This window comes from Dermacentor silvarum, chromosome 1, assembly GCF_013339745.2.
Source record: "Dermacentor silvarum isolate Dsil-2018 chromosome 1, BIME_Dsil_1.4, whole genome shotgun sequence".
Lineage (NCBI taxonomy): Eukaryota > Metazoa > Arthropoda > Arachnida > Ixodida > Ixodidae > Dermacentor > Dermacentor silvarum.
This window is the reverse complement of record NC_051154.1, coordinates 209,513,795-209,527,936: the sequence shown is the minus strand read 5'-3', so window position 1 is coordinate 209,527,936 and position 14,142 is coordinate 209,513,795. Positions and strand designations below refer to the sequence as shown.

The 14,142-nt window shown below is 44.2% G+C and overlaps 1 protein-coding gene across 1 annotated transcript; it reads left to right on the top strand.

The window, feature by feature from the left end:
- Nucleotides 1–229: 229 nt before the first annotated feature.
- Nucleotides 230–9,546, top strand: LOC119451225 (nose resistant to fluoxetine protein 6). Its single transcript, XM_037714480.2, has 3 exons — nt 230–411; nt 1,122–1,264; nt 8,364–9,546. Exons 1-3 carry the CDS (start codon nt 231–233, stop codon nt 8,679–8,681), a joined length of 642 nt encoding a protein of 213 aa, XP_037570408.2. The 5' UTR covers nt 230; the 3' UTR covers nt 8,682–9,546.
- Nucleotides 9,547–14,142: the final 4,596 nt, after the last annotated feature.

Here is a 14,142-nt window from a genome sequence, read left to right as displayed (position 1 = left end):
GACTTCTCTCAATCTAACCACACCATATCGGTATCTGAAAAACAACGTTGGAAGTACAGTCTGCGACTTCAGTTTGATCATTCGTTGCTTTGATGAAACTTGGTTTGATGTTTGTAATTATGCTACAGGTACTTCAGGTTTTGTGTGACTCCTGCGCTCCGCTTGTGCAGTAGTACGTACGGCATCAAAAGGGACGCATGCAAGGTTTTTGTCTTGTTCAGGCCGTACAGATGGTGTGTTGGTGTCTGGCCGTTGCCTGCGGCCTTTGCTGCATCTTCATGAAGCACGCCTGGTACGCGAACCGGAATCCCACTTCGGAGGCCGGGAAGCTATTTACGGCGTTTTTCGACCGCGTTCTGTGGTCGCTGTTTCTCTTCTGGATCACGCTGGCGTGCTCCACGGGCCGAGGAGGTGAGGCTGCTTTGACTCGGTTCTTTTTAATCTTGATACTGTCTTCAGAAGATTGAATTTTCTTTTTTTATGTTCTTGAAAAGGTCGCTGACGGAATCTCAGTGCTCGTCGGTAAAAATAATTTACCATAACAGTGCCGAGTGTTTACGAATAACGGCATGAGCATGTGAGCCACTGAGCATCAAAACACGTAGTATCGAGTATAACAGCAATTAAGAATATCGATTACAAGTTGTGTTAGTTACATTTACTTCCACAGCAGCAAGTGCACAGAATAAAGCACGTGACTAAAATAACATTGTTCGGAGCGAATGTTTAATAAAAAGTCACTTTAGTTTTCATGCTTTAATCAGTGTATTATTTAATATTGTGCTGGATCGAATTTATCGCACATTTGAAGCTTGCATAATATTCACAACCTTTGACTATGTACAACGAAAGGAATTCTTGCAGGAATTCCTTTACAGCTCTCTCTCGGCTCACGGCGTCGCACTTTTATTATTGCGTTTAACACGTTGCTTATGACAATGCTTTGTGGTTCACTATATTTATTCAGGTTATATGTCGTACGGTTAAGGCAGGTCTAGCAGAGTCACCGCTGTGTATGTTCTTTGTCTTAGGCTTTGTTCGCTTGCCATAATCATCCATACTCCCTTTGGATAGCTTGATATTATCACTGATAGTGTGCCGTCGCTCTTTTTATCCTGCAGGGGTCCTAAGCAAGTTCCTGTCATTCAACGCTTTCGTGCCGCTCAGCAAACTGTCGTTCGGCGTCTACCTTATCCACTACCCTTTCATCCAACTTATGCTGCACGCGTCCAGAGAGCGCGTGTTCTGGTCACACTTCAATCAGGTAAACATTTATGAAGTGCGTCCTAAGGTAAAAATGTAGGAGATCAGTGGTGAATATATAAGGTAAAATATGTTATACAAAAAATTTTCGGAAACCTCGCAATTAAGCATGAACTGCGGCAACAAATGCGCCCTGTTGTCGGCACGCTACAAACACCTTACCCTGTTTGAGATATTGCCATTCCGATGGCAGTCATAAGTATACATGTAGCCTTTTAACTATGTTTCTGTTTATTTATCTCAGCCTGATATGCTCCCCGCAAATAATTTTATTTTATTTTTTTATTTTCGACACAATTAAAGAACACCTTCAATTTCTTAAGGAAGCAAATGCTGCGATGGGGCTGGGAATATATTTTACCGTGGTCACACATGGCTGTCTGATCGCATTGCGCAGTCAACGATGAAGTCAAGAGGACAGTCACAGTCAAGCAACTAGATACCAAAGCTGGTCACGAAACAAGCTATTTTAGTGAATCTTTATGCAGCAATGGACAATGGCACGCGAAGAGTGCCGCTGTTTCGTCCAGAAGGAATGATGTGGCACATGTTAAGTTCTAGCTGTGAAAGTTTACACCACATGAAAAATTACTTCTGGTCATTCTGGACCAGGATGAATTTTTTTTCAACTGCGAAGTTTTCTATAGAGAAAGCCGCATGGTTTCCTTTGTAAGCTTCGTGCTGCAGTCGGATGGATGATAATTTCCCCGTGCACGAGAAATAAAAATATATATGAAATATTGCAACGGCAATGCTAAATCACGACATGTATTTTTGTGGACACTTTAAACGTAGCAGTATGTTTAACGCGTATGTGTATATGTGTACTGGACCTATGCCACATTCAGCGAATAGTTGCGGTCAGATATGTACGATCCCGGCATACTGCGGTATGTAAAATTGTTAGCTAGGGTAAAGGGCAGTGATCATAGATTACTTAGGTCTAGGATTGTTCTCAATTTGAAGAGAGCAAGAGCAAAATTACTCAAGAACAAACACGCCAACCTAAACGGAGTAAGCGTAAAAGCAGATTAATTAAAGCTGGTGCTCGCAAACAAATATGCAGCTTTAGAACAGAAAGATGAAGGTAAGATAGAGGTAGTGAATGAAAGCGTAATTAAGCTGATTTGCGAAGCAGCAATTGAAGTGGGAGGTAAGGCACTGAGGGAATAGGTAGGTAAGCTCTCCCAAGTAAGAAAGGACCGAATAAGGTAACGACAAAGCATGAAAGTGTCTAATTCAAGAGATAGATAGAATTCGCTGAACTGTCAAAGCTGGCATACAAGAAGACAGAATGCGATATTTGAAATTATAAAGTCTGAAACATTGAGGAAGAAGTAAAAATGGTCGCAGCATGAAATCACTGAGAAGAAAGCTTGGCATAGGGCAGAGCAAGGTGTATGCAATGAAGTATAAGCAGGATAAATCCATCAGGCTTTTCGATGATAAAGAAAAACTGCAGAATAATTTTATACTGACCTCTACAGTGCCCACCCAGTCAAAAAAAAAAAACAACGGACTCCAATTAGCTTTTCTAATAGGAATCAAGTGGGACCAATAGGAACGAATTGGAAAATCCTTCCTTCCAACCGGGTATGATTGGGTCAGAGGATTAACCAATTGAAGTTGCCAACTGAAATGCACTGGACCCAGTTGGAACCGATTGGAAAATCCCTAGTTCCAACTGGTTACGATTGAGTCAAAGTGAAGCCAGTTGAGTCCGATTGTACTTGCCAATTAGAATCAACTGGGCCCATTGGGAAATCCTTACCTCCAATTGGTTACGATTGAGTCAGGGATGCAACCAATTGAGTCCAATTGGACTTGCCAGTTTGAACCAGCTAGGCCCACCTTACATTTCCAACTGAGTCTAATTGGACTACCAATAGGAATAAACTAGCTAGAACGTAACCAACTGTGAAATCATACTTTCAGTTTATGAACCCATTCAAGGAAACTGGAATGAGTTATAGATATATATGCATGCTGTACTAAGGCTATAGCAAACATGTTTATGACAGCTGGAATCAAATTTAGGTTTGCTTTGTGGGATATATATGTGTAGTGGTATTGCCCATTGGTGCAATTAGTCATTCCAACCAATTGGTTTCCACCCAATTATCACCCATTGAGTACAATTGGTCACTCCAACAAAAACAATTGGTCACATTCCGGTTGGTTCAATTGGTCCAGTTATGTACTAATTTACGAATGGAAATGTCCAATTTGTACCAATTGGAAATTTCCCAATTGGAGTTAATTGCTTTTTTTGACAGCGCAGAGCAGCCGCTAACCGTCGTTGGAAGTAGTGATGAACAGGATACAGAGGCTCCTTCTATAACTAGCGATGAAGTTAGAAAGACCTTGCAACACGTGCTCCGGCGAAAAGCGATAGGAGAAGATGGGATAACATTCGATTTAATCACAGATGGAACATATATTATGCTTGAAACGCTTACTGCCCTTTGTACGCAATGCCTCACAACTTCAAGTGTACCATAGAGCTGAAATAATGCCAATAGTATACTAATCCATAATTCATCGTAAGGATCGTAACAGCGCAAACAAGACACGGGCAAAAGGAAGGAAAATCGACAACATGGCGCTGACTCTCAACTGATATTTTATTGAAGGATCGTCTAACATATATACCAAATTCAAAGAACCATGACATGCGCTAGACACAGTGATACATCGAGTCCGTGGTGACAAACTAGGCATAATCAAGAGTTGCAGAAGTAATGAAATTCCTTGTCATGAAGAGCGATTGACGGTTCGCTGATACATGCCTTGCCCCTAATCGTTATATTGTATGCCTCAGTGATTTCTCTTGTCAATTGGTTAGTGTGTTTAAAGATGATAGAAGCCTTGCCAAAAAGAAGCCTTGTCACCACGGCCTCGATGTGTATTCTTCTGTAAGTTTCCTTCTCATGATCAGGGTCCCCTACGAGTAATCGACCTAGATAAGCGTACTGCTGCACTGACTCTAGAGGCTGACTGGCGATGATGAATTCTTCCCTTACCAGGCTATTGAATATTGCCTGTCTTCTGCGTACTAATATTCAACCCTACTCTTACGCTTTCTCGGTTAAGGTCCTGAATCACTGTGTCTTGCACATGTCATGGTTCTTTGAACTTGGTATATATGTTAGACGTTCCTTCAATAATATATCAGTTGAGAGTCAGCGCCCTGTTGTCGATTTTCTTTCCTTTTGTCCGTCTCTTGTTTGCGCTGTTACGATCCTTACGATGAATTCCAACCAACTGGCCCAACTTGCCGTCTTGTTGTACTAATCCATAAGCAGGAAGACAAGAATTGAAGAATTATAGGGCCATTATTTTGCTTTCAGTATAGTATAAAATATTCAGCAATGTAATTTTTAATCTAATTAAAGCAACACTTGACTTCCATCAACTAAGAGAACAGGCTGGCTTCAGAAAGGGATATTCTACAATGGGTTCCATCCATGTCATCAATCGGGATTTTAACAAATCTGCAGAGCACAATCAACCTTTCTGTATGGTTTTCCTAGATTATTAAAAGACATTTGATTCAGTAGAGATATCAGCAGTCATTGAGGCATTGCGTAATCAAGGTGCACAGAGAGCCTACACGAATATCTTGGGAAATATCTACTAAGATTCAACAGCTACCTTCGTTCTCCACAAGAAAAGTAGAAAATTACCTATCAAGAAAGCGGTCAGAGAAGGAGAGAGAATTTCTCCAATGCTATTCATTGCATACTTCGAAGTATTCAAGCTATTAGTCTGGGAAGGCTTAGGCGTGAGGATCAACGGCGAATATCTCAACAAACTTCGGTTTGCAGATGACATTGTCCTGTTCAGCAACACTGGGGACTAATTGCAACAAATGATCCAGGACCTTAACCGAGAAAGCGTAAGAGTAGGGTTGAATATTAATATGCAGAAGACATAGGCAATATTCAATAGCCTGGTAAGGGAAGAATTCATCATCGCCAATCAGCCTCTAGAGTCAGTGCAGCAGTACGCTTATCTAGGTCGATTACTCGCAGGGGACCCTGATCATGAGAAGGAAACTTACAGAAGAATAAAAATGGTTAGAGAGCATACAGCAGGCATTACCAAATGCTGACTGGGAGCTTACTTTTGTTGTTGAAAAGAAAAGTCTACAATCATTGCAGTGTATCGGTGCTTACATATGGGGCAGAAACTTGAAGGTTAACAAAGAAGCTCGAGAACAAGTTAAGGACCGCGCAAAGAGCAATGGAACGAAAATTTTTATATGTAACGTTAAGAGACAGGAAGAGCGTGGTGTGGATAAGAGGAAATGGAAATAGCCGATATTATAGTTGACATTAAGGGAAAACATTCACACTGAAACTCCTCTGGGAGTTGTCCAAGTATGCGTAAGCATTGTGTCACTTGATCATCTCCTCGCAGCCTGGTGTCATTATCGATGTTATGAAACTTGATCTGACCAGTATAAACCCTTATCAACGCTTACCAGTCGTTATCAACCTTATCGAACATGATCAGACCTTTATCAACTCTTATCGTCCTTATCAACCTGGATGTCCAGCGTAGCTGTTGCAAACCCACCACTACAATTGCTCAGGGTGTATTCAAAGCTTTATTGATGATTCGGATGCTTGTTTTGAGTTTGTTCTTTATTAAAACATATGCTGCTCTGTATGTAGTATGGGTAATTTCAATTAATGCATGCTCTGTTCGCTTGACTTTGCTGAGCGCTTGTAGCCTCTGCCTTACGTAGTATGAGCCATTACATTTTTGGCTTGCTTACGGGTGTATGAGCCATTTCAATGATCTTACGTGACGGACGGCCAGGTTTCCTCTTTGGTTAAGCATAGAAATGCGTACGCATTTAAAAAAATGTAGATGGGCAGACCATGTAATGCGTAGGACAGGTAACCGGTGGCCCATTACAGTTACAGAATGGGTGCCAAGGGAAGGGAAGCACATTCGAGGATGGCAGAAAAATAGGTGGGGTGATGGATCGGTGGATGGATGGATGGATAGATGGATGGATGAAAAAAAAATGTCACAGTTTCGCCCTAAGGGCGAAGCAATGAATGCGATAGCAACACAGAAATTTCATACGAAGTAAGGTGAGCGGCTTTGGTAGCAATATGAATTGTAGTAAACATGAGCTGATTAAGTAAGCAGGTGTGCTGCGGCGTAAGTTGACGGACATGAAGAGAGACTCGATGACCACGATAAGGCGTGTGTGAAACGGTGGCGTTGATGAGAAGCGCTGATCGTGGGCAGCGCGTGCGAAGGGACACACCTGTAGCGCTGCACTGCCGATCCGGGCAGCATTGCATGTGTAGCGTGCGTTGGAAAATGTGGCCCGATTATTACTAACTGTGGTGTGAGCGCGCACAAACAAACGTGAATAGATCACACTGAATGACTGCAGACAACGACTGTCAAAACGCTGGCAGCAAGCGCATACGCCGCACCAACGGGCGAAGGTACGTGCGGTCTATCGCTTCAACGGAAACTGAGCGGCGAATGTACGGCGCATAAAGGTCAGAGCCGTGTGGAGATAAGCGACGGTGCGAGCGAGGACGAGCGCGGTTGTTGGCAGAGAGGAAGTGCGCCCCCCCCCCCCTCCGCTCCCTCCGGCGCTGGCTTCCCGCTTCCTTGCTTGCGCGTGGGAGATTGAGTGCGTTCGCTCTCCGTGATAGCGCGCGTCCCCGCACGCTTCCGCTCGGGCATACGGCGCGCGGCGAAGATTTTATCTTTAGGAAACCTCACGGCGACGGCGACGGCGACGGCGGCGGCAGAAATCCGATTGAAGTGTCTGTATAATTGCTCTCCCAATAAAACTTTATTGTGATCCTTTAAAGTGCGCGTGAGCGCGCAGTGGGCCACTCCCACGTCGGGACAGAGAGGCCGAGCCTCCCCGCCGCGTAGCGGGCCCGTTGGAGAGCCCATAACTGTTGACATTAGGCAATTTGCAGACGCAAGTTGGAATCAGCTAGCGCAAGACTGGAGTAATTGGAAATGACATGGGAGAGTCTTTCATCCTGCAGTGGACATAAAGATAGTCTGATGATGTGACGATGATGATGATGACAATGTACGAAAGGCGCGTAGCAATTACCAGAGTCGCATTTCCGCAATAAATGATCACTCCACTTATGCTGTGCCTTAGTACCCCACGGTTGTCCCGCCGCGCGCTTGAGGATGAATAAAAAAAAAAAAAGGTCATCGGGGCGCTAGCACTGAAGTTTGCTTTTGCTTGCGGTGCCTGCAGTGCCTGTGATGGTTTGTTGTTTTCTTTTTCTTTGGTGTAATCTGTACCTATAAAGGAGCACCTCTTAATGTTCCGTCGCTCCTGCATCATGAGGCATTTGATACTATCGGTTCACAGTTAAGAATACGGCATATGCGAAATTTGCCTATGTAGAGTATGAATGCACGCCTGATATTATCACTTGTAATTCTGTACGCGCTTCATTTATAAGCTGACGCCGCGTACCCTCAACGAATGCATAGACAGTCAACGTTTATTTATTGGGTCCATGCTGCGTTCCTTCTAAGTACGTCTTTCTTTTGCGTGCGTGAGTGCGTGCATGCGTATTCAATTCCGGACGGATGAATTGAAGTCTAAAATATAAGTCTGCTAAATACCCTTTCAGTTAGGTTGCTACCAGAAGCATCTCTTACATTCCGACAATGAATGAATGCATTTAGCTGGCTTTTGAAGACGCTTTTGTTTAACAGCGGCCTACATTCTAACTATACAGGCGGTACAATGTGTTGGTGTTTAAATAATCAGTTACGATGTTGTTCATTCATTACACTAATTTCATACACCGCAATGAAGAAGTGAACTAAAGCGAAGTCTTTTCACAGCTTTTCACAACACGTTTACAGCAATTTAGTACCGCCCTATGGTTTATGAACACGCGCTACCTGATAACAATGCTCTGTGGCGACAGCTGCAAAGAAATTACACCACTTTTGTTGCTCTGGCTGCAACGTAAGTGTATGGCCATTCAAGCTAACTTGACAGATACTTTAATTATCATATCTGCTGCCACGAACTTACAACGACGCTGTTCTTTTCTTTCTTTTTTTTTTACTCCTAGATCACACTGTTTTTTGCGCTGCTCGTTTGGAGCTTCCTTTTGGCGTACCTGGCCTACTTGGTATGCGAAGGTCCCACAGCAGTTCTGGACAAGCTTGCCTTCCAGAGGCTCACTAGAAGAGCGCGTCCTTCGAGAAACCAAGCTGAAGAACCGAGGCTGGACTGTCCCAATGAACTGCCGGAAAAGGACGCGGAAAATGGCCGGATCAACTCAGAGCTCACCAGCGGCAAAATGAATGGCTACACTCTTCCCGATCCGCGGAACGGTGCGGTGCGTGGCCTTTCGTTGCCGTCGCAGTGGGAGCCTCAAAGGCTTTGATTACTCTCCGCTGTAGAACGGTGCTTCATTTACGTTCGCTGCTGATGAATCAAATGCCCGCAGTATTGAGCCCTCCTCATTGGAAGTGGCAGGTTCGACTCGCGGCTGCTGCGGTCGCCTCCACGTTTCGATACGGAGGTGAAGGGCGGCATGAAACAAGATAAAAAGAAGAGCCATTGCACCAGATCTTTATATGCACGTGAAGTGCGAACACGGGTGGTTCTACTTAATTCGGTGTACAAGGCCCTCGTAGCAGTCCTTGAGTTGCACCTTTCCGACGCTGCAGCGCTGCCTGTGTAACCGATATCATCGTCAGCACCATTACCTACAAGAAAACAGATACTTCGTCATCCTCTCGTCAACCAAGTGATACCTCTGAAGTTTATCTACCGTTTGCTTTTCTTGCAAGAAAAACGGGTCTGAACTTTGTTTTTATGATGTCATGTGGACACAATCGTGCACGAACTTGTTGTTTGTAGGCTGCGGTAAACCGCTGTGCGGATGTTTACTCCTATAGTGTGAACATGGACGGCGCTGCGACTGCAAAATGTGTCTGTTATGCATGTGAGTGTGATGGTGTACGCGAGCATGGTAAAGCCATTTCAAGCTTGTATATTAACGCCGAACGTCGCCCTTGTGTTACGGCATTCACAGGTGTTAGTCGGAATGTACTGAGTGCAATTATTTATTATTCTGTAGCAGACATTAATACGTAGTCTGTCTCCACAACAATAGGAGAGTCATGTGTAGCTTTGTGAAGCTACTGTCACACCAAACATTAAGTTTTGCTAAGGGCCGTCCTACCTTTGTCCCCTCCCCATGTTTTAGTAGGGGTCATCAAGCTGCCCATGAATAAAACGAACAAATACTGCTGTCGGTTCGCCTCGCATTTATACTGGCTATTACGATCATAACCAAAGAGAAGGTGAAACGATGTACTATAGCATTTGTCAACCCTCTTGGGCCCTTTCTCGAGTTGCTGTTTCCACAGGGTGTGACAATGTAAGCATGTTTAATAAAGTTGCGTTACTTTCGTTACACAACAGACAAAATCAAGGAAACACAATGATTTTGTTGTTTTGGGGGGAGTAAGGTCGACTATTCTGAAAAACGAAAATTTCGTTGAATATTCAGTACCCTAAGGACCTCAATGAGGGAACATGCAGAACAGGCACTATCAAGGGGAACTACAAGAAGAACCAGGCATGGATTTATATCAGTAACAGGAAAAATAAAATGCGCCAGTTAGTGAACACTAACCTAAAATAGAACGTCAATTGAAAAAAGGAACACTAAGTTGCAGTATATATAGGAGCATCCTTTCATGTAGAGCATTGATTATGACACGCTAAGAAACAGTACTAAATGGTAGAGAGGCACAGTTCATTATAAATGATACAGAACCATGAAATACTATTCCAGGAGTACCAATAACAGCCATACACGATTATAGATATGACGTAATAGTTCAGCGGAAATCCGCTAGATGGAGATAAGTAATTAAAGGGAAACTGAGACATCCACCCTAATGTAGAAATTTGCTACAATGGAAACCCAACCGGGTTCCTCGAAAGAAAGCCTCGCAGTTGAAGACCGTCCCGGACCAGGACGAATTTTTCTTCAACTGCAAGGCTTTCTTTCGAGGAACCCGGTTGGGTTTCCATTGTAGCAAATTGCTACATTAGGGTGGATGTCTCAGTTTCCCTTTAACGATTATAGATAGTAACACTTTTTGATAATGTAATATGGCTGTCTGAAAAGGACACGTTTCAGTTATTACACAATAAATGACGTAGGCATAGACAGTGCCACTGATACGGCATCTCTTCGGAGGCATCGTGTTCAACTGAAAACTTTCAAAAAGACATGATAGAGAATTTATTATTACAAAACATATAAAACTTGGCCTTTATTTGCATGTGCCTGTGCTGCCCCGTTCATTTACTTTTTTTTAAATCGGACTATTATAACTGAGTCTGTTTGGCCTTGATATTTCTTTATATAATGCAATCGTCAGCCAAGAGGCTTAATTTATGATCAAGCCAAGTTGCACGTTATGTATTTCTTATAAAAAATAGAGGAGGACAGCGCACAACGTCTGTGACATTTTGAAAAATGATAAGCAAGCTTAACTAATTACGAACATTTCAGTATGACGTGGGCAGTGATTCCGGTACTCTTTCACTGTCCATTTTCTGAATCCTTGCGAAACACGATAACCCCCCCCCCCCCAAAAAAAAAATATCTAAACAACGAATGGTGCGTTTAAGATGGCGTAAATTGCTCTGACCTCCTGTCAATTGGCAATACTTCGCTTCGCTTGAAAGATGTGCTTTAAGTCGCAGTCCGAGGACTTGTGTCTATAGCCTCAGTTCGCCGGCCAGCAGCCTGCACTTCCCGCTCTGTATGCAGCAGATGTCCTCTGCCTGAATTGCAGGCGAGCTAGGTCACTATACGAGGTCGGGAAAGCGGCAGCCAATGCGAAGAGTGTTTGTCGATTCGTTACCCAAACGTCGTGGCAGCCCCGATCACCATTTCGCTTGGCACGATTTTAGAGGCAATCGTACCGTTGCACTTTCTCCCCCCCCCCCCCCCCCCCCCCCCCCCCATACACGGTCGCCCATCACGCGATTCCGGCTTAGTGCGATGTTCGCGGGCTTATTTAATTCTGTTATCGCAAATTCTCCCACAGAGGAAGTGTAACCAGCATCGCCGCGTTGTGCTTAGCCGAGGGTGATTTCAGTGTGGCCGCCATCATGAAAACGTCATTCCTTCTATGACTAAAGGCTGATATAAGCAGGAACACTAAAATAGTTTATAGTTCACTAGAAAGGCCATGTATAGTGGTTTTACGAAGACGTAACCGCAGGAGATAAGAACGCGTGGAGCTCTTTTCACGTTTCTATCGCTCTTCACGGGATGGCGAAAAGCAAACGCATTTGACTCCCTTGCGATAGTGAGTGCTTCAGGCGAATTGATTCGACATTGCCTTCTTGAAACCATGCCAAGCAACAGGCTGCACCCGCCACCATTTCCGTCACGGTTATCGCACACTGCGTCATTCGTTGCGCGAATTGTGAATGTTTCCGCAGGTAAGTATTCAATCAGCGAGTTATTAAAACTACGGGTGAACTCGAGAAAAGATATTAATCTATGTGCATAAAAGGCTCTCATTTTCCTTTCCTTCAAGAAGGGTTAACCAGAACTTCCTCGTAGCTGATATTTCCTGCTGGCAAAATGGAGACTTTAACAACGTACAGTAATAGAGGGAGTGTGCTTGGAACCTGGATACGGTAGCACTTTTCCCGATGTGTGTCTTTAAGTTTTTATCACGTCAATTAGGACTTATCCCATAATACTGCCATCTTCGTAATTACGCACTTCAAAGATTGCGTATGTGTATGGACGACATGCGTGTTAGGTTGGCCATTTGTGACAGCTATCTACGTAATATCATCCTCACTGTAGCCATAAACCCTTAATCAAGCGGAGAAACAAAATTAGCAATTTCGCCCGAAGTCGATGGATTGAAAACAAAAACAAGGGTAAGCGTTTCACTCGAGCACCTCGCACGGTTTTCTAACAATACGAGAAGGCGGTAAACTCGTGGCAGGACACAGCGCACGAGCTAACTGCTGCTGCGCAATGCAAAGAGTACGAAGAGCTTCCTGACAGGTACCAGGCGTGTCGCAAAGCTGGCGCGATGAACGCCGGCAGCGGTGTTACCGGTGTCGCATCTGGATGGCGCATGAAATGACACCGACGGAAAACTGCCGGCATTTGTCAACGTCCCATGAAAGGAGAATAAAGATTGCTGTTACTGTCAGTTCCGCTCAGACCAGTGTATGCACCACGGTGCACGCAGCTGCTCAGCAGCAACGCTAGTGTGTACGCGCCCAGCGCTTATGGCCGCCGCGGAACCCCGACTGCTGCCCTGGCTCCGAGAGAGGCGATTGAACAGAGCGTGGCGGTGCGTCCGGGTGGCTTCGTCACTTTTGCAGCCAAACGGACAGAGCGTCTGGACAGAGCCTCCACGCACAGGCCGCGCATGCCGTCGATACCATGCCAGCACGACGCTCCGTCGGCGGGAACGCGCCTCGAGTGTTGGTATAGCTGCAATTGCAATAAAAGCGAAATATGTTCCTACGAGCCAACTAACTGATGCATACATACGAAAAACGTCGTTTTTTTAGAAAGTGATGTAACTGCCTTATTTTCTTTCCTTTGGATGTTTTGTTTCAATACGGGGGCGAAGTGCGGCATGAAACAAGCTAAAAAAAAAAAAAAAAGCCATTCCTCCGGATCTTTATATGCACGGGAAGTGCGAAAACGGGGGGTTCTACTTAATTCGTTGTACAAGGCCCTCGTAGCAGTCCTGGAGGAGCCCCTGCTGCATTGCACGTGCACGCTTGGGACAAAGTTGAACATACATACATACATACATACATACATACATACATACATACATACATACATACATGCATACATACACATACATACATACATATATACGCACAAACACCTACATACATACATACATACATACATACATACATACATACATACATACGTACGTACGTACATACATACATACATACATACATACATACATACATACATACGTACATACATACATACATACATACATACATACATACATACATACATACATACATACATACATACATACATACATACATACATACATACATACATACATACATACATACATACAAACATAACCTACCGGGGTGGCTCCGTCAGCTAAGGCGTTGCGCTACTGAGCACGAGATCGCGGGATCGAATCCCGACCACGGCGGCCGCATTTCGATGGAGGCGAAATGCAAAAATGCCCGTGTGCTTGCGTTGTAGTGCACGTTAAAGATCCCCAGGTGGTCAAAATTAATCCGAGCCCTCCACTATACGGCGTGCCTCATAATCAGAACTGGTTTTGACACGTGAAACTCCAGAAAAAAGAATACATACATACATACATACATACATACATTCATACATACATACATACAGTGAAGCCAATCCTGTCATACACGCTGAAATATCTTCCCTTTATGTTGGAAATTTCCTGCCTTTTTTATCGAAGTATACACCATGACGAAGTGATGACTATATTGTCACAGACAAAACAACAAAAGACTTCCGTCGACGCTATAGATGTTTTATAGAACAACTCTGGCACCTTCGTCGTTGTCTTCTTCGATGATCAACCCGACGTGCCTAGCATGGAATTGCACCGAGTGGCTTTCAGTCGTGTCAAGGTCGTGGCATTACCCCCCTCCCTAGAAGCATCGTCTCGATGCAGAACATTGATGCACTTGGGGGGTGCCACAGTGATACTGGTAAGGTATACGTAGATGATGAGAGAGGTGTAGAGATTTGAGGTCAGCGGGAGTAGTAAAGCTTCAACCGAGAGACGTGAACGACATCGGACAGGCGTGGGCGT

Coding starts and splice junctions, on each gene's coding strand:
- LOC119451225 (XM_037714480.2), top strand. CDS start 231: ATGGTGTGTTGGTGTCTGGCCGTTGCCTGCGGCCTTTGCTGCATCTTC. Junction 412..1,121: donor GTGCTCCACGGGCCGAGGAG/GTGAGGCTGCTT, acceptor TTTATCCTGCAG/GGGTCCTAAGCAAGTTCCTG. Junction 1,265..8,363: donor TCTGGTCACACTTCAATCAG/GTAAACATTTAT, acceptor TTTTACTCCTAG/ATCACACTGTTTTTTGCGCT.